Raw genomic sequence first — 21,618 nt, 5'->3', positions numbered from 1 at the left:
ACAATAGGGTATTGGAGGAGAGGGAGGGGTGGAGCTTAGCTACTGTACAATAGGGTATTAGAGGAGAGGGAGGGGTGGAGCTTAGCTACTGTACAATAGGGTATTAGAGGAGAGGGAGGGGTGGAGCTTAGCTACTGTACAATAGGGTATTAGAGGAGTGGGAGAGAAGAATGTGAATTATTATTGATTTTTACATGAATGGGTGTAACATGGATCTATGATAATAATGTTAACAGACTATTATAGGGAAGAACTCAATTTCCCATGGTCCCCTTGTTGCCTTCTGCAGTGATGTGGGGTGTGGTTGAATGAGTGTGTGTGTGTGTGTGTGTGTGTGTGTGTGTGTGTGTGTGTGTGTGTGTGTGTGTGTGTGTGTGTGTGTGTGTGTGTGTTCTCGTTCATCCCAGAAGCAGTCTCTCAGTAGCACACACAGTATCTCCGCTCTGCAGCTCCAGACATGAGGAAGAAGGATTATGGTAAATCCGTTGAAGAGTGTTTTGATTTACCGGGACGTGTGAAGGCGGAGCTTGCTTTGTTACGGATTGAACCCCATACGGACAGACAGAATGCACCGGCATCGCAACGGAACCGTCGCCCAGGCGCGGTGAGAGGTCGTAATTAGGCTATTTATCTCTGTACTGAGCGACAGCTAGGCTGATTACGGAGCTAATACCACCGGTTAACGCGATCCATTCTGTGGATTAAATCATTACTATTGCCGGTGAGAAACACACGGATGGATAGAATTAAAAATGAGAGTATAACATCTACAAATGATTATATAATAATCGATATGAGAAGGCCTGGATGCCAGAGAGATTCTAGTTGAAAACAGACAGAGAGAATTTTAGAAAATACATAAAATAAACGTGTTTTAACTGAGAGACCAGCGACAGGTTACGATTATAAATATTATTAATATGATTCATTAACTGGCTAATGTAATGTTATTGGTAAACAGGCTAAATTAAGGTTAGGCCTTTTTGAATACAGGTTCATTTACCCCACTAGGTCTGTAACAAGGAAGGACTTGAAAAAGGCCCGTTGTTACATTATTGTTACATTATAGCCTGCCTGTTACTATAGTCATATAGGCCTACTGAATTATTATAGCATTACTGTAATAGTGGATCACTTTATTTTACTGTTGGACTACAGAAATAACCAGTCAGTTCATTAGTAATAATATGATAAGTACATAGTAACTGCTCGAGGCCTATGAATTTGTTTAATTTGCACCATTTGGCACCATTCTATTGAAGGCAGTACCAGAAGGCATAGCTACCCACTGGTACAATAACAGATCAGATATCCCATTCAGATCAATGCCTGATCAATTCACAGGAAACAGCATCCAGTAAGGAGAAAGATATATGATATAATTGTAGATATTAATCTATAATGTATAGTGATAGAGAATAACTCATCGTCCTGATAGTAATATAATAACTCATCGTCCTGATAGTAATATAATAACTCATCGTCCTGATAGTAATATAATAACTCTTCGTCCTGATAGTAATATAATAACTCATCGTCCTGATAGTAATATAATAACTCTTCGTCCTGATAGTAATATAATAACTCTTCGTCCTGATAGTAATATAATAACTCATCGTCCTGATAGTAATATAATAACTCATCGTCCTGATAGTAATATAATAACTCTTCGTCCTGATAGTAATATAATAACTCTTCGTCCTGATAGTAATATAATAACTCATCGTCCTGATAGTAATATAATAACTCATCGTCCTGATAGTAATATAATAACTCATCGTCCTGATAGTAATAGATAATAACTCATCGTCCTGATAGTAATATAATAACTCTTCGTCCTGATAGTAATAGATAATAACTCATCGTCCTGATAGTAATATAATAACTCATCGTCCTGATAGTAATATAATAACTCATCGTCCTGATAGTAATATAATAACTCATCGTCCTGATAGTAATATAATAACTCTTCGTCCTGATAGTAATATAATAACTCATCGTCCTGATAGTAATATAATAACTCTTCGTCCTGATAGTAATATAATAACTCATCGTCCTGATAGTAATATAATAACTCATCGTCCTGATAGTAATAGATAATAACTCATCGTCCTGATAGTAATAGATAATAACTCATCGTCCTGATAGTAATATAATAACTCTTCGTCCTGATAGTAATATAATAACTCTTCGTCCTGATAGTAATATAATAACTCTTCGTCCTGATAGTAATATAATAACTCTTCGTCCTGATAGTAATATAATAACTCTTCGTCCTGATAGTAATATAATAACTCTTCGTCCTGATAGTAATATAATAACTCATCGTCCTGATAGTAATATAATAACTCTTCGTCCTGATAGTAATATAATAACTCTTCGTCCTGATAGTAATATAATAACTCTTCGTCCTGATAGTAATATAATAACTCTTCGTCCTGATGTCGAAGGTGAAGAGTAGTGAGACGGTGAAGGTAGTAATCCGCTGTCGCCCGTTAAACCGGAAAGAGGAGGCGGCAGCGGCTGGTGTTACCCGGACACCGGGAGGAGTGGGCGGGATCGTAGAAATGGACATGCGTCTGGGTCAGGTGGTCTTACGGAACCCTCGTGGTCCGCCCGGCGAGCCTCGTAAGACGTTTACGTTCGACTCTGTGTACGACCCCTCGTCTAAACAGCGTGATCTTTACGATGAGACGGTGCGGCCGCTGATCGATTCCGTCCTAGACGGGTTTAACGGAACCATCTTCGCCTACGGCCAGACGGGTACCGGGAAGACCTACACCATGCAGGGGGTGTGGCTAGAGCCAGAGAGGCGGGGCGTCATCCCCAACGCCTTCGAACACGTCTTCACCCAGATCTCCCGCTCCGCCGCCGACCGCCAGTACCTGGTCAGAGCCTCTTACCTGGAGATCTACAGAGAAGAGATCAGGGATCTTCTGGATCCCAACGTGCACGCCCCTCATGTCCCCAACGTGCACACTCACTCCCACCGCACCCTGGAGCTGAGAGAGAGCCCGGAGAGCGGGGTGTATGTGCGTGACCTGACGTCGTGCGTGTGTAAGAGCGTGAAGGAGATACAGGAGCTGATGAACGTAGGGAACCAGGTGCGCTCGGTGGGAGCGACAGACATGAACGAACACTCTTCCCGTTCCCACACCCTGTTCCTCATCACGGTGGAGTGTTCCCTGCCTGGGCCGGACGGACGGCGGCACATCAGGGTCGGCCGGCTCAACCTGGTTGACCTGGCGGGCAGCGAGCGGCAGGCCAAGACGGGCGTCCACGGAGAACGCCTGAAAGAAGCTGCCAAGATCAACCTGTCTCTGTCGGCGCTAGGCAACGTGATCTCAGCCCTGGCAGACGGGCGTAGCGCCCACATTCCGTACCGGGACTCTAAACTGACCCGGTTATTACAGGATTCCCTGGGAGGGAACGCCAAGACGGTGATGGTGGCTACGCTAGGCCCCGCCCCCCAACACTACGAGGAGACCCTCACCACGCTACGCTACGCTAACAGAGCTAAAAACATCCAGAACAAGCCGAGAGTTAACGAAGACCCTAAAGACGCCCTGCTCAGAGAGTTCCAGAAGGAGATCGCACGGCTCCGTGCGCAGCTCAGCCACAGGGAAGGGAGGGGCAAACACAGGAAGGAGGATGGAGAGGAGGTCTGGGACGGAGAGGGGGATGAGGAGGGAGAGGAGGAGGTGGAGAAGGAGAGGACGCTGCAGGAGGAGAGGCTGGAAGAGGAGAAGGAAGCCATCAGAGAAGACGGATCACTATTGGCTGAGGAGAAGCAGAGGCTTCTGGGAGAGAAGGAGAGGATGATGGGAGATCTGAGGAAGGAGCGGGACGCCACCGAGCAGCTGACTGCCAAGTACAAGGTACCGTACACACACACACACACACACACACACACACACACACACACACACACACACACACACACACACAGTGTTGAGTCAGCGTAATCCCAGTGTGCCAGATTTAAGGCTGGTGGTTGATCTGATGATCTGGAGATTAGGTCTATCACTACAACACTCCCCACTACACCCTAATTACTACACAGTGTTCTGAACCTAACCCTAATTACTACACAGTGTTCTGAACCTAACCCTAATTACTACACAGTGTTCTGAACCTAACCCTAATTACTACACAGTGTTCTGAACCTAACCCTAATTACTACACAGTGTTCTGAACCTAACCCTAATTACTACACAGTGTTCTGAACCTAACCCTAATTACTACACAGTGTTCTGAACCTAACCCTAATTACTACACAGTGTTCTGAACCTAACCCCAATTACTACACAGTGTTCTGAACCTAACCCCAATTACTACACAGTGTTCTGAACCTAACCCCAATTACTACACAGTGTTCTGAACCTAACCCTAATTACTACACAGTGTTCTGAACCTAACCCCAATTACTACACAGTGTTCTGAACCTAACCCTAATTACTACACAGTGTTCTGAACCTAACCCCAATTACTACACAGTGTTCTGAACCTAACCCCAATTACTACACAGTGTTCTGAACCTAACCCCAATTACTACACAGTGTTCTGAACCTAACCCTAATTACTACACAGTGTTCTGAACCTAACCCCAATTACTACACAGTGTTCTGAACCTAACCCTAATTACTACACAGTGTTCTGAACCTAACCCCAATTACTACACAGTGTTCTGAACCTAACCCTAATTAGATCCAAAATGGCTTCGCAGTCAGATGTGTGTTGGTCTTGTCCCGTGTCAGTAATTGTTTTCCTCGTTTTTTTTCTCATATAAATTTCATATATATTTTAATCTCACTTTCCATCTACGGACTGAATATACTCTCCAGCAACCCGCCCCACCCAATGTGGTACGGATCTGCTATTTTTACACTTTAGAACCGGAACCCCCATCAGAAGCTAGCCAGTTAACTAGTTACTAGCTAGTAGTCAGTTAGCCACTGCTAGCGGTCTTCACCGTTAACTCGGACACCAGCCAGCCTCAGCTCGGTCAGTACCTGCCAGTCTGCACAGCGCGATATCAACCCAGACCATATCGGACTGATTTTTCTCTACCACATCTCCGAATTCCTACTGCAAGCTCTGGACCATTCCACCTTTCCAGAAATAAGTCTCTCACCATTGCCGCTTGTTATAGACCCCCCTCTGCCCCCAGCTGTGCCCTGGACACCATATGTGAATTAATTGCCCCCCATCTATCTTCAGAGTTCGTACTGTTTGGTGACCTAAACTGGGATATGCTTAATAACACCCCAGCCGTCCTACAATCTAAGCTTGATGCCCTCAATCTCACACAAATCATCAATGAACCTACCAGGTACAACCCCAAAGCCGTAAACACGGGCACCCTCATAGATATCATCCTAACCAACTTGCCCTCCAAATACACCTCTGCTGTTTTCATTCAGGATCTCAGCGATCACTGCCTCATTGCCTGCATCCGTAATGGATCTGCGGTCAAACGACCACCACTCATCACTGTCAAACGCTCCCTGAAACACTTCAGCGAGCAGGCCTTTCTAATCGATCTGGTATCCTGGAAGGTTATTGACCTCATCCAGTCAGTAGAGGATACCTGGCTGCTCTTAAATAAGCTCCATTCAAAAAATGTAGAACTAAGAACAGATTTAACCCTTGGTTCTCTCCAGACCTGTCTGCCCTTGACCAGCACAAAAACATCCTGTGGCGTTCTGCATTAGCATCAAATAGCCCCCGCGATATGCAACTTTTCAGGGAAGTCAGGAACCAATATACACAGTCAGTTAGGAAAGCTAAGGCTAGCTTGTTCAAACAGAAATTTGCATCCTGTAGCACTAATTCCAAAAGGTTTTGGGACACTGTGTAGTCCATGGAGAATAAGAGCACCTCCTCCCAGCTGCCCACTGCACTGAGGATAGGAAACACTGTCACCACCGATAAATCTACGATAATCAATCATTTCAAAAAGCATTTTTCTACGGCAGGCCATGCTTTCCACCTGGCTACCCCTACCCCAGCCAACAGCTCTGCACCCCCACATGGATCACCCCAGAGAACACTGCTTCTCCAGCTGCTCCGTCTTCATATGTTTTCTCTCGTAGTCCATCTGGTCTTCATGATGGTACTCATTTCTCCTAACTGGAGATTTTCTCATTCTCCCTCTCTCACCTGTCCATCTCCTCTCTCGCCTGTCCATCTCCCTCTCTCACCTGTCCATCTCCACTCTCGCCTGTCCATCTCCTCTCTCGCCTGTCCATCTCCCTCTCTCACCTGTCCATCTCCACTCTCGCCTGTCCATCTCCTCTCTCACCTGTCCATCTCCCTCTCCCACCTGTCCATCTCCACTCTCACCTGTCCATCTCCACTCTCACCTGTCCATCTCCACTCTCGCCTGTCCATCTCCCTCTCCCACCTGTCCATCTCCACTCTCACCTGTCCATCTCCACTCTCGCCTGTCCATCTCCCTCTCCCACCTGTCCATCTCCACTCTCACCTGTCCATCTCCACTCTCACCTGTCCATCTCCACTCTCGCCTGTCCATCTCCCTCTCACCTGTCCATCTCCCTCTCTCACCTGTCCATCTCCCTCTCTCACCTGTCCATCTCCACTCTCACCTGTCCATCTCCCTCTCTCACCTGTCCATCTCCACCTTCACCTGTCCATCTCCCTCTCTCACCTGTCCATCTCCTCTCTCGCCTGTCCATCTCCCACTCTCGCCTGTCCATCTCCACTCTCGCCTGTCCATCTCCACTCTCGCCTGTCCATCTCCACTCTCGCCTGTCCATCTCCACTCTCGCCTGTCCATCTCCACTCTCGCCTGTCCATCTCCACTCTCGCCTGTCCATCTCCACTCTCGCCTGTCCATCTCCTCTCTCGCCTGTCCATCTCCTCTCTCACCTGTCCATCTCCTCAACTGTCCATCTCCTCTCCCACCTGTCCATCTCCTCTCCCACCTGTCCATCTCCACTCTCACCTGTCCATCTCCACTCTCGCCTGTCCATCTCCACTCTCGCCTGTCCATCTCCACTCTCGCCTGTCCATCTCCTCTCTCGCCTGTCCATCTCCACTCTCGCCTGTCCATCTCCACTCTCGCCTGTCCATCTCCACTCTCGCCTGTCCATCTCCACTCTCGCCTGTCCATCTCCACTCTCGCCTGTCCATCTCCACTCTCGCCTGTCCATCTCCACTCTCGCCTGTCCATCTCCACTCTCGCCTGTCCATCTCCACTCTCACCTGTCCATCTCCTCTCTCACCTGTCCATCTCCTCTCTCACCTGTCCATCTCCTCTCCCACCTGTCCATCTCCTCTCTCACCTGTCCATCTCCTCTCTCACCAGTCCATCTCCTCTCCTACCTGTCCATCTCCTCTCTCACCTGTCCATCTCTTTATTTGAATTCCATGCTGTCACTTGTCCACTCAAGTAGCATACTACCATGCATCCCACTGCTGGCTTACTTCTGAAGCTAAGCAGGGTTGGTCCTGGTCAGTCCCTGCATGGCAGACCAGCTGCTGTTGGAAGCTGTGTTGGAGGGCCAGTAGGAGGCACTCTCCCCAGGGCAGTGATTGGGGACATTGCCCTGTGTAGGAAGCCACCAAACAGGTGGCCTGACTCTCTGTGGTCACTAAAGATCCCATGGAGGGTGTCCTGACTCTCTGTGGTTACTATAGATCCCATGGAGGGTGTCCTGACTCTCTGTGGTCACTATAGATCCCATGGAGGGTGTCCTGGGGTGTCCTGACTCTGTGGTCACTATAGATCCCATGGAGGGTGTCCTGACTCTGTGGTCACTATAGATCCCATGGAGGGTGTCCTGGGGTGTCCTGACTCTGTGGTCACTATAGATCCCATGGAGGGTGTCCTGACTCTGTGGTCACTATAGATCCCATGGAGGGTGTCCTGACTCTCTTTTCAAACAACCGAAAGTGAGCAGGTGTAATCTGAATAAAGGGAAAAAGGCCCTTCTTGAACATAGGATGAGACATTCCTACCAATTTACTAGAAAACCAGTTTGGATTTAAATACAACTTTGACTGATGCCTTTAGTGAGAGGTCTAATGCTTTAATATTTAATAATTTCTGCCCTTCGAATTCATATTCATTATATAAATAGGCTCTTTTAATTTTATCTGGCTTGCCGTTCCAAATAAAATGGAATAGTTTTTGTTCATATAATTTAAAAAGCAGGTCGCTAGGTGTAGGCAGAACCATAAGCAAATAGGTAAACTGTGATATGACTAAAGAGTTAATCAGGGTGATTTCTCCCACCAATAGACAGGTATTTTCCTTTCCATGGTAGCAAGATCTTATCTATTTTTGCTAACTTTCTATAAACATTTATTGGAGTGAGATAATTTCTTTCTTTTGGGATTTGTATACCGAGTATTTCCACATCTCCGTCAGATCATTTAATTGGTAAACTACACGGTAATGTAACAGTTGTATTTTTTTAATGATCCTATACGTAATATTGGATCACAAATTATTGATCATAATTTGGTTTTAATCCAGAGAGGATAGCGGAAGTATCTAGATCCTCTATGAGACCGTGGAGAGATTCTAATTGTGGTTTTAAAAGAAAACATGAATCATCGGCGTATAATGACACCTTAGTTTTTCATCCCTGGATTTCTAATCCCTTAATATTATTATTTGATCTAATTTTAATTGGCCCAGCGTTGTCCGGGTTAGGGTTTGGCCCGGGGTAGGCCGTCTTTGTAAATAAGAATTTGTTCTTAACTGACTTGCCTAGTTAAATAAAGGTCATATTTTTTATTTATTTTTTAAGTTCAGATTTGGTCCGGCTCAGACCAAAAACCAATATCCGTGGAAGTGGAAATCAAGGTCGGTCCAGACTGCACAAAGAAAAGGCGGAGGCATCGTTCCGCGCTTACTGAGGTGTACAGTGTTGCCTAAAACCGAACTTTATGAGTGCCCATCCATGTGGTAGGCCCACCATTTGTAAAGCAGGCCATTGCATTGGGCTTCATTAGTACTGATTCCTGTGTCTAGTCAAGTTGGCTATTTAAGCTCTGAATACCAACTACCTGACTTTATCGTGAGCCTATTTGCAATGTGTTTACACACCAGGAAATGCAGAAGTATTTAATTTTTTTCGCTATCATCAACTTGTCAAAAATGTACGATACAAACTTGAAACCACTGATCATGACAATGGGGTGAAATTCCGAGACAACAGTTGTGATTGTCCAGTCCATATTGTCCATTTGACTTTGAGCTGTCCTGTTTTTAAGATGTGTTTGCTAACGTGACATGTTGTTGATTGGTCGCTGTTTAGGTTAGGCCATTTGATTTGAGAAACCCGCATAATGTAAAAAAAAAAAAAAAAGTCTCATTGTCACATGTTATCGGTCAGCCTGTAGGCTACAGAAACGCCACAGAATAGATCTACTATATCCTTTATCTGCTACATGATCATTTGTTTTAATGGAATGTTGGTGGAGCGATGCGTCTCTCCAACAGCACCCTGGAGAAGCTGGTTGGTAATGGACAAGCATAATATTTTGCTCCCCTGCCTTTGACAAAGTGGGCACTGCTTATCCCAGGGTGCATCAGCGCTCACCTAAAAAAAACAAAAAACATATGCTTCTGGTTGAGAGAAATTGTCATTGTTTTGGGGGCAGAATTATGTGAGGTTTTATGTGTCGTTGTTGGAGGTGCGTCTTGGTCAGTTTTGCTCAGAAAATGCCGCCCTCGTTAATCTATCACCATATGTGGCCGCCTAATCCTGCCTAATGAGCGGGCCAGATGTGTAAATAATCCTGCCTAATGAGCAAGTCAGACGTGTAAATAATCCTGCCTAATGAGCAAGTCAGACGTGTAAATAATCCTGCCTAATGAGTGGGCCAGACGTGTAAATAATCCTGCTTAATGAGTAGGTCAGACGTGTAAATAATCCTGCCTAATGAGCGGGACAGACGTGTAAATAATCCTGCCTAATGAGCGGATCGGACGTGTAAATAATCCTGCCTAATGAGTAGGTCAGACGTGTAAATAATCCTGCCTAATGAGTGGGACAGACGTGTAAATAATCCTGCCTAATGAGCAGGCCAGATGTGTAAATAATCCTGCCTAATGAGTGGGCCAGACGTGTAAATAATCCTGCCTAATGAGCGGGACAGACGTGTAAATTATCCTGTAGTATATTTTTCTTCTACTGTGTCATGCATTGCCATAACTGTTCCTGCATAGTGCTGTGTAAACTCACCTCGGTATCCAGAGCAAATACACTTGAATACAAACCATGTGTACTTATTTGCTATATTGACGGTGTCATGACTCTCCTGTGAAGATTCAAGGATCAGGTTACAGTGGATCAGCGTTCAATAGAGCCCTCTCACCCGCAGAGGGGCGGTTTTTATGACACCTCACCTCATTGGTAAATGGTCATGCAGCAGACCGACTCCTTTTGGGTGATTGGAATGTCTTTGTGTCTTATGAAGAGTTTGCCGCCTGAACTACAACATCAAACAACGGACACTGGGAAAATATATTTCAACATCCGAATGTTGGGAATGATGAGAGATGGAATATGGAAAATGAATGTCTATTTTGTGATGTTATTAAAATTGTTATAAAGACGTTATAACGGAAATATTGTAACTTGACGAGCTTTTACACGGTCTGTATCAGATACAGTACATATTTTACGTTGTGTAGAAAATATCCAGGATAAAGATAATGTTTTTGTGACGATAAGATTGTGATTTTAGTTCCCTAACGTGAGCACAGTAAATTGTGATACCTTTCCTCGTAACCAGCCACACCCCAGGGAGCCCAGAGAGCGTGTCAGAGTGACGTAAACGCCCCTTTTTACCTGAGGGTATAAAGCATTTGAGTTAAGAATGATCATATCAGACTAGAGTGACCACAAGTTGCAGCTGTGGTCTACGATTCGTCACGACCCCGCAACGCAACACGAGGTTGAAGACAAAGGAACCTCTTACATCTAGACGTTCCGCTAGCGGAACACCTGCTCCAATATCCAATGATAGGCGTGGCGCGAATTACAAATTCCTCAAAAATACAAAAACTTCAATTTTTCAAACATATGACTATTTCACAGCATTTTAAAGACTCTCCTTCATCTAACCACACTGTCCGATTTCAAAAAGGCTTTACAGCGAAAGCAAAACATTACATTATGTCAGCAGAGTACCAAGCCAGAAATAATCAGACACCCATTTTTCAAGCTAGCATATAATGTCACAAAAACCCAGAAGACAGCTAAATGCAGCACTAACCTTTGATGATCTTCATCAGATGACACACCTAGGACATTATGTTATACAATACATACATGTTTTGTTCAATCAAGTTCATATTTATATCAAAAAACAGCTTTTTACATTAGCATGTGACGTTCAGAACTAGCATACCCCCCGCAAACTTCCGGGGAATTCGCTAACATTTTACTAAATTACTCACGATAAACGTTCACAAAAAGCATAACAATTATTTTAAGAATTATAGATACAGAACTCCTCTATGCACTCGATATGTCCGATTTTAAAATAGCTTTTTGGTGAAAGCACATTTTGCAATATTCTAAGTACATAGCCCAGCCATCACGGGCTAGCTATTTAGACACCCGGCAAGTTTAGCACTCACCAATATCAGATTTACTATTATAAAAGTTTGATTACCTTTTGTTGTCTTCGTCAGAATGCACTCCCAGGACTGCCACTTCAATAACAAATGTTGGTTTGGTCCAAAATAATCCATCGTTATATCCGAATAGCGGCGTTTTGTTCGTGCGTCCCAGACACTATCCGAAATGGTAAATAAGGGTTGCGCGCATGGCGCAATTCGTGATAAAAAAATTCTAAATATTCCATTACCGTACTTCGAAGCATGTCAACCGCTGTTTAAAATACATTTTTATGCAAATTTTTCTCGTAGAAAAGCGATAATATTCCGACCGGGAATCTCCTTTTCGGCAAACAGAGGAAAAAAATCACAAAGACGGGGGCGGCCAGGTCACGCGCCTAAGCCCACAGTCCCTTGATCGGCCACTTGAGAAAGGCGATAATGTGTTTCAGCCTGGGGCTGGGATGACGACATTCTGTTTTTTCTGGGCTCTGAGCGCCCATGGACGACGTAGGAAGTGTCACGTTAGAGCAGAGATCCTTTGTAAAAGATAGAGATGGCAAAGAAGTTCCAGAAATGGTCAGACAGGCCACTTCCTGTAAAGGAATCTCTCAGGTTTTGACCTGCCATTTGAGTTCTGTTATACTCACAGACACCATTCAAACAGTTTTAGAAACTTTAGGGTGTTTTCTATCCATATATAATAAGTATATGCATATTCTAGTTACTGGGTAGGATTAGTAACCAGATTAAATCGGGTATGTTTTTTATCCAGCCGTGAAAATACTGCCCCCTAGCCATAAGAGGTTAACAGTCAATGTTTCGGTTGATTAGCTGTTCTAAGTAATGTATCTAAGATGGTGAATTTCAGTAGGACCATCCGGTTATTCTCTCCAAATCATCGTTGCCTACACTCATCACCACTCTGGGATCATCAACACGGCTGATTAGCTGTCCTCAGGAGACCACTCTTCCAGAACGAGTGCACGTAAACAGACAACTAAGGAGATTTTGTGACCTCTTGTGGACAATCAGAGACTTACACCTAAGAATGAAAGACAAGGCCATCCGAAGAGGGCCCAACAGAGATACACGAGGAAGACCTTCAACACGTAAATACATCATTACATTACTTCTTATCCAAAAGAAACGGCAGTTCGTGGAAAGGTATTAGTGTTACTGTGAGCGTAGTTTACAAATGTATCCAAGTGTTGCTTCTCTTTCTCTCGCTCTCTCTCTCTCTTTAAATCTCCATCTTGTGTAACAAGTGTCATGTTGTGTTGGTCCGCTAGGGACTTGTTTTCATCATATTAAGTTTCCAATCAATAACCTATACCGTGTGTGTGTATGTGTGTGTGTGTGTGTGTATCTTATGTTATCATTTAGCTTGTTAGTGAATAAATAATCACATCAATTTGTGTGGTACGGAATGATCAGTGAGACCCGGGTTTGTGCAGATTTACGAGGTCTACGACATTCAGAATGAGACTGATATGAGGAAATGATGAATTAGTGAATGATATCTATATATTCTTGAGTTAATTCGGGAGATGGTAACTCATTAACCTGTTGGGTCTAGGGGGCAGCATTTGCACGTCTGGATAAAAAAAATGTACCCGATTTAATCTGGTTACTAATCCTACCCAGTAACTAGAATATGCATATACTTATTATATATGGATAGAAAACACTCTAAAGTTTCCAAAACTGTTTGAATGGTGTCTGTGAGTATAACAGAACTCATTTGGCAGGCAAAACCCTGAGACATTTTCTGACAGGAAGTGGATACCTGATGTGTTGTATTGACTTTAAACCTCTCCCATTGAAAAACACAGGGGTTTAGGAATATTTTGGCACTTCCTATTGCTTCCACTAGATGTCACCAGCCTTTACAAAGTGTTTTGAGTCTTCTGGAGGGAGATCTGACCGAACAAGAGCCATGGAACGGTGATGTCCCATTAGACACCTGGCGCGCTACTTCATGTTGGGTACCCTCGTTCCAATACGTTATAAAAGGCTATGCATTCGTCCACCTTGAATATTATTCATGTTCTGGTTAAAAAAGGCCCTAATGATTTATGCAATACAACGTTTGACATGTTTGAACGAACGGAAATATATTTTTTCCCCTCGTTCATGACGAGAAGTCCGGCTGGCTTACATCATGTGCTAACGAGACGGAGATTTTTGGACATAAATGATGAGCTTTTTTGAACAAAACTACATTCGTTATGGACCTGTGATACCTGGAAGTGACATCTGATGAAGAGAATCAAAGGTAATGGATTATTTACATAGTATTTTCGATTTTAGATCTCCCCAACATGACGTCTAGTCTGTATCGCAACGCGTATTTTTCTGGGCACAGTGCTCAGATTATTGCAAAGTGTGATTTCCCAGTAAGGTTATTTTTAAATCTGGCAAGTTGATTGCGTTCAAAAGATGTAAATCTATAATTCTTTAAATGACAATATAATATTTTACCAATGTTTTCTAATTTTAATTATTTAATTTGTGACGCTGACTTGACTGCCGGTTATTGGAGGGAAACGATTTCCTCAACATCAATGCCATAGTAAAACGCTGTTTTTGTATATAAATATGAACTTGATAGAACTAAAAATGCATGCATTGTCTAACATAATGTCCTAGGAGTGTCATCTGATGGAGATTGTAAAAGGTTAGTGTATCATTTTAGCTGGTTTTATGGTTTTGGTGACCCTGTCTTTGACTTGACAAAACATTACACACAACTCTTGTAAATGTACTGTCCTAACATACTCTAAATTTATGCTTTCGCCGTAAAACCTTTTTGAAATCGTAAAACGTGGTTAGATTAAGGAGATGTTTATCTTTCAAATGGTGTAACATAGTTGTATTTTTGAAAAATTTGAATTTTGACATTTATTTGGATTCAAATTTGCCGCTCTTGAAATGCACCTGCTGTTGATGGAGTGCACCACAGGTGGCACGCTAGCGTCCCACCTAGCCCCAAGAGGTTAACTTCTTGCGGATTAGTGGGACGCTAGCGTCCCAAGTGCAATACACAAGTGCAATACATCAAAATAAAGCTTAACTTGTTGTTAATCCAGCCTCCGTAACAGATTTCAAAAAGGCTTTACGGCGAAAACAAACCATGCGATTATCTGAGGACAGCGCCCAGCACACAAATGCATAACAAATCATTTTCAACAAGAGAGTTGCAACACGAAAGTCAGAAATAGCGATATAATATATGCCTTACCTTTGAAGATCTTCTTCTGTTGGCACTCCAAAAGGTCCCAGTTACATTACAAATGGTATTTTTGTTCGATAAAGTCTTTCTTTATATCCATAAAAACTCAGTTTAGCTGGCGCGCTTCAGTCAATAATCCACTTTGGTTTCAAATAAACTATTACATTTAAGACGGAGAATCGTTATTGTCTTTACCGGAGAAAAATACCAAAGAACGCGCTCTCTTCCACGCGCTTGGAAACACTACAGCCAAAATGGGAGACACCTAGAAAAACTACAATTTCTGGCTCATTTTTCCAAAAACCAGCATGAAACTCTTTCTGAAGACTGTTGACATCTAGTGGAAGCCCTAGGAACTGCAATCGGGCACGATTTCGTCCTATTTTAAAAGTGCAAGCCATTGAAATCAGTGGTAGGATGAAATATTTTTTTGGGGGGGGATGGTTTGTCCTCGGTGTTTCGCCTGCCATTTCAGTTCTGTTATACTCACAGACATTATTTTAACAGTTTTAGAATCGTTAGAGTGTTTTCTATCCAAATCTACCAAATCTATTATATGCATATCCTAGCTTCTGGGCCTGAGTAGCAGGCAGTTTACGTTGTGCACACTTTTCATCCGGACGTCAAAATACCGCCCCCTATCCCAAAGAAGTTAAACAAACTTTTCCTGTGGTGCCCCACATTCCAAATGAGTTAATTGTTACATGATTCATTTATTCAAGTAATAATTAAACGTAGTAGGTAATTATTCGATGAATGGCAGTTGTCGTGTCTTGACTATCATTAATGTGTTTGACTGTTATTTTATAAAATAATTACATACCACGTTCAATTATTACGCGATTCAATTAATCATATAACAATGAATTAAGTAGTAACGGGAAAGTTATTTAACGAGTTACTATCACCCGGCTAAACTCTAAAGATATAAAAATCAGTCAATTCATTCATTCTTATTTACCTTCAGTTTTCATTCTGAATGTCACAAAATTCTTGGATATCTGCACGAACCTGAACATAAATGATGAATCAGCGATATACATATTGGCTTAATTTTTTATTTACTAACTAACTAAATAAAAATGCAAATACTTTGCACATGAACAGCCGCTCATTCGAAATAATTGCAATGTACATATTTAGGTGTGTATATGTCTTTGCTGTCTCTCTGTTGAAAACACTCAATCCATCTATCTACGGGGAGTAATTCGACAGGAAGTCTCTGGTTGTCCACCAGAGATCACCATGTCCTTTGTTGTTGTAGTAGGTGTCGGAGTGTCTGTTAGAACGGATCCTCCAGAGGTCTACCCCGTATAGTTCAGCGGGTTCTGTCCGTTAAAATAGAGTTATCTATGGTGGTGAGAGTAAATTGTTCTTTGTCTTCTGTCGAGTTTCCTAGATTAAAGTTCTTAAACAGTTACAGACTGAATGTTCCTGTGTCGTCTTCTTCTTCGATAGAGAGTTTCAGAGTTTCTAACCATTCCGTACCTTTCGGCTCACGCTGTCGGTCACGCTGGTCTAATGTGGAGCTAGAATCATTTTACACGCCCGTAGCAACCTGGCAATGTACTAGTCACTAGAGATTTAAATTTAATCATATGTTCCACAACATTTAGATGTGAATCTGATAACTGGAATGTATACATTTGTAGAGGTACAGTTATTTAGTTATACCGTCCTTAACCTCTCTAGGCAAGGCGGGACGAATTCGTCCCACCTACGTAACAGCCACTGCTATCCTGATTTTCAAAACCTTAAAAATCCTATTACTTCAATTTCTCAAACATATGACTATTTTACAGCCATTTAAAGACAAGACTCTCGTTAATCTAACCACACTGTCCGATTTCAAAAAGGCTTTACAACGAAAGCAAAACATTAGATTATGTCAGCAGAGTACCAAGCCAGAAATAATCAGACACCCATTTTTCAAGCCAGCATATAATGTCACCAAAACCCAGAAGACAGCTAAATGCAGCACTCACCTTTGATGATCTTCATCAGATGACAACCCTAGGACATTATGTTATACAATACATGCATGTTTTGTTCAATCAAGTTCATATTTATATCAAAAACCAGCTTTTTACATTAGCATGTGACGTTCAGAACTAGCATACCCCCCGCAAACTTCCGGGGAATTCGCTAACATTTTACTAAATTACTCACGATAAACGTTCACAAAAAGCATAACAATTATTTTAAGAATTATAGATACAGACCTCCTCTATGCACTCGATATGTCCGATTTTAAAATAGCTTTTTGGTGAAAGCACATTTTGCAATATTCTAAGTACATAGCCCAGGCATCACGGGCTCGCTATTTAGACACCCGGCAAGTTTAGCACTCACCATAATCATATTTACTATTATAAAAGTTTGATTACCTTTTGTTGTCTTCGTCAGAATACACACCCAGGACTGCTACTTCAATAACAAATGTTGGTTTGGTCCAAAATAATCCATCGTTATATCCGAATAGCGGCGTTTTGTTCGTGCGTTCCAGACACTATCCGAAATAGTAAAGAAGTGTCGCGCGCATGGCGCAATTCGTGACAATAAAATTCTAAGTATTCCATTACCGTACTTCGAAGCATGTCAACCGCTGTTTAAAATCAATTTTTACGACATTTTTCTCGTAGAAAAGCGATAATATTCCGACAGGGAATCTCCTTTTCGGCAAACAGAGGAAAAAATCCCAAAGGCGGGGGCGGTCGGGGTCACGCGCATAAGCCAGTGTCCCTCGATCGGCCACTTGAGAAAGGCGATAATGTGTTTCAGCCTGGGGCTGGAATGACGACATTCTGTTTTTTCCCGGGCTCTGAGCGCCTATGGACGACGTGGGAAGTGTCACGTTAGAGCAGAGATCCTTAGTAAATGATAGAGATGGAAAACAAGTTCAAGAAATGGTCAGACAGGCCACTTCCTGTAAAGGAATCTCTCAGGTTTTGACCTGCCATTTGAGTTCTGTTATACTCACAGACACCATTCAAACAGTTTTAGAAAATTTAGGGTGTTTTCTATCCATATGTAATAAGTATATGCATATTCTAGTTACTGGGTAGGAGTGGTAACCAGATTAAATCGGGTATGTTTTTTATCCAGCCGTGTCAATACTGCCCCCTATCCTAAACAGGTTAATGATATCACAAAACAACAACTGTTGGACGTGGTTATTCTTTAAATACCCACGGACCATTCCCAATGTTTGGATTACAGAAATATTGTTTCATTATCAAGCCTTTTGGAATCTCCTTGTAACAAAATGTTTCTTTCCCCTCCATCCCATAGAGCCCAAAGGTAGAGTTTCTACAAGGTATTTACTACCGTCATAAAATGGCTAATTTCACCCCTCTCTCCCTCTGCGAGAGAGAGAGAGCGCTGTAGAGTGGACTCACTGCAACCTGATCCTTCAGATCCTCACAGGAGAGTTATGACACTAGTCTCTCAAAGCAGTTCATTCCTCGAACACTACAGAGCATAGAGGCAGCCTATTTTACGACCTCCATAAGGCGCCCTTCCTCCTCCTCCTCCCCCTTCCCCTCTGTGGGAGAGAGAGAGAGCGAGAGCGCTGTAGAGCGGACCCACTGTAACCTGATCCTTCGTATCCTCACAGCAGAGTCATGACACAGTCATCACATTAATGATAGTCACGTGACGACAACTGTTTTAATAAAACATGTTTTCCTTGCCATCAAATTAAAGTTGAAATTATAAAACCAACTCCCTGAATCATTTGTTTCAGCAGTATGATTGTAGCTACTCACCTACTTCACCTCCCCTCCTCTTTCATCCCTGCTGTTTCCTGTGGGTGATTACTCCTCCTCTCCTCCCCTCCTCTTTCACCCCTGCTGTTTCCTGTGGGTGATTACTCCTCCTCTTTCATCCCTGCTGTTTCCTGTGGGTGATTACTCCTCCTCTCCTCCGCTCCTCTTTCGTCCCTGCTGTTTCCTGTGGGTGATTACTCCTCCTCTCCTCCTCTTTCACCCCTGCTGTTTCCTGTGGGTGATTACTCCTCCTCTCCTCCCCTCCTCTTTCATCCCTGCTGTTTCCTGTGGGTGATTACTCCTCCCCTCCTCTTTCATCCCTGCTGTTTCCTGTGGGTGATTACTCCTCCTCTCCTCCCTCCTCTTTCATCCCTGCTGTTTCCTGTGGGTGATTACTTCTCTTCTATCACAGAACCAAAACAATAGCATCATCCATTACCCCTTAACTTCTCTGGGCTACGTGGGACGTGACCGTCCCACACTATTCAACAGCCAGTGAAATAGCATGGTGCGAAATACAAAACAGCAAAAAATCTCATAATTTCATTTTCTCAAACAATCAACTATTTTACACCATTTTAAAGATAAGACTCTCGTTAATCTAACCACATTGTCCGATTTCAAAAAGGCTTTACGGCGAAAGCATAAAATTAGATTATGTTAGGACATAAACTTCACAAGAAAATCCACACAGCCATTTTCCAAGCAAGGACATGCATCACAAAAACCAAAAGTGCAGCTAAAATATTCACTAACCTTTGATGATCTTCATCAGATGGCACTCATAGGACTCCATGTTATACAATACATGTATGTTTTGCTCGATAAAGTTCATATTTATATCCAAAAACAGCATTTTACATTGGTGCGTGATGTTCAGAAAATGTATTCCACCAAAACGTCCGGTGAATGTGCACATCAATTTACAAAAATACTCATCATAAACGTTGATAAAATTTACAACAGTTATTGAAAGAATTATAGATACACTACACATTTCAAAATAACTTTACGGAGAAAGCACATTGTTCAATATTCTGAGTACATAGCTCAGCCATCGAAGCAAGCTATACAGCTACCCGCCAAGTTCTGGCATCAATAAAACTCTGAATTAGTATTACAAATATTCACTTACCTATGCTGATCTTCGTCAGAATGCACTCCGAGGACTCCTCTTTCCACAAGAAATGTTATTTTTGTTCGATAAACTCCATATTTATGTCCAAATACCTCCGTTTTGTTCGTGCGTTCAGATCACTATCCAAAGGCATAACGCGCGAGCGCAGTACCAGAGACGAAAAGTCAAATAGTTCCATTACCGTTCATAGAAACATGTCAAACGTTGTTTACAATCCTTAGGGTCTTTTTAACATAAAACGTTGATAATATTCCAACCGGACAATAGCATATTCATTCCAGGAAAAAAAGAAGGAACGGTGCGCTTGTGGGATTGCGCATCACCAAGCCCTAGGTCCTCAGGCAGTCCACTCATTGACTGAGCTACTATTCTCTGCCCAGTAACAGGAGAATGATGGAAAAACTTTCTGAAGGCTGTTGACAGCCAATGGAAGCCTTAGGAAGTGCAACGTGACCCCACAGACACTGTAGTTTCGATAGGGATTCAAAAGGAGAACTACAATTCTCAGATTTCCACACTTCCTGGTTGGATTTTTCTCAGGTTTTTGCCTGCCATATGAGTTCTGTTATACTCACAGACACCATTCAAACAGTTTTAGAAACTTCAGAGTGTTTTCTATCCAAATATACTAATAATATGCAAATATTTGACTCTGGGCCCGAGTATTAGGCCGTTTACTCTGGGCACGCTTTTCATCCGAAAATGAAAATACTGCCGCCTATACCTTGACAGGTTAACCTGTCTGGATAGATATAACCCTTAACCTGTCTGGATAGATATAACCCTTAACCTGTCTGGATAGACATAACCCTTAACCTGTCTGGATAGATATAACCCTTAACCTGTCTGGATAGATATGACCCTTAACCTGTCAAGGATAGATATAACCCTTAACCTGTCTGGATAGATATAACCCTTAACCTGTCTGGATAGGTATGACCCTTGACCTGTCTGGATAGGTATAACCCTTGACCTGTCTGGATAGGTATAACCCTTAACCTGTCTGGATAGGTATGACCCTTGACCTGTCTGGATAGGTATGACCCTTAACCTGTCTGGATAGATATAACCCTTAACCTGTCTGGATAGGTATGACCCTTAACCTGTCTGGATAGGTATGACCCTTAACCTGTCTGGATAGATATAACCCTTAACCTGTCTGGATAGATATAACCCTTAACCTGTCTGGATAGATATAACCCTTAACCTGTCTGGATAGGTATGACCCTTGACCTGTCTGGATAGGTATGACCCTTGACCCCTAACCCCTAACCCGTATGTATAGCGATAACTGTTGACCCTTAACCTTTAACCTGTCTGGATAGGTGTCGGCAGCGGTAGTGCCAGGGAAGTGTGAGGGAGCGACACATGGCCTAGTAGACAGAAAAGATGGTGGATAAATTAAGATGTGCCACTCATGTTTGGGCTCACGAGTGGCGCAGTGGTCTAAGGCACGGCATCTCAGTGCAAGAGGCGTCACTTCAGTGCCTGGTTCGAATCCAGGCTGTATCACATCCGGCCGTGATTGGGAGTCCCATAGGGCGGCGCACAATTGGCCCAGTGTCGGCTGGGGTAGGCCATCATTGTAAATAAAAATTTGTTCTTTAACTGACTTGCCTAGTTAAATAAAGGTTACATTTAAAAAAAATGCAGTTTACCATATCATTTTTTTCTCACAGTTCAGGTCTGCTTAGTTCATTTACTTTATATGAACCAGAAAAAGGAGGGAGTGAGATGTCTCGAGAGAAGGAAGGAGAGAGGGATAGGCAGAAAGAGAAGGAAGGAGAGAGGGATAGGCAGATAGAGAAGGAAGGAGAGAGGGATAGGCAGATAGAGAGGGAAGGAGAGAGGGATAGGCAGAAAGAGAAGGAAGGAG

General features: G+C 42.9%; 1 protein-coding gene across 1 annotated transcript in view; it reads left to right on the top strand.

The window, feature by feature from the left end:
• The first annotated feature begins 365 nt into the window (after positions 1-365).
• The window catches only part of LOC106608375 (kinesin-like protein KIF3B), a 90,821-nt gene continuing 69,568 nt past the window's right edge, over positions 366-21,618 (top strand). Inside the window, exon 1 of the mRNA XM_045721253.2 lies at positions 366-3,878. Coding sequence (XP_045577209.2) covers positions 2,442-3,878 — 1,437 coding nt within the window. The 5' untranslated portion in view covers positions 366-2,441. The remainder of the gene's footprint in view (positions 3,879-21,618) is intronic.

This window comes from Salmo salar, chromosome 06 (genome assembly GCF_965601325.2).
Source record: "Salmo salar chromosome 06, fSalSal1, whole genome shotgun sequence".
In the NCBI taxonomy this organism is placed as follows: Eukaryota; Metazoa; Chordata; class Actinopteri; order Salmoniformes; family Salmonidae; genus Salmo; species Salmo salar.
Note: the sequence above shows the minus strand (reverse complement) of the source record. Positions and strands in the feature narration are given on the sequence as shown.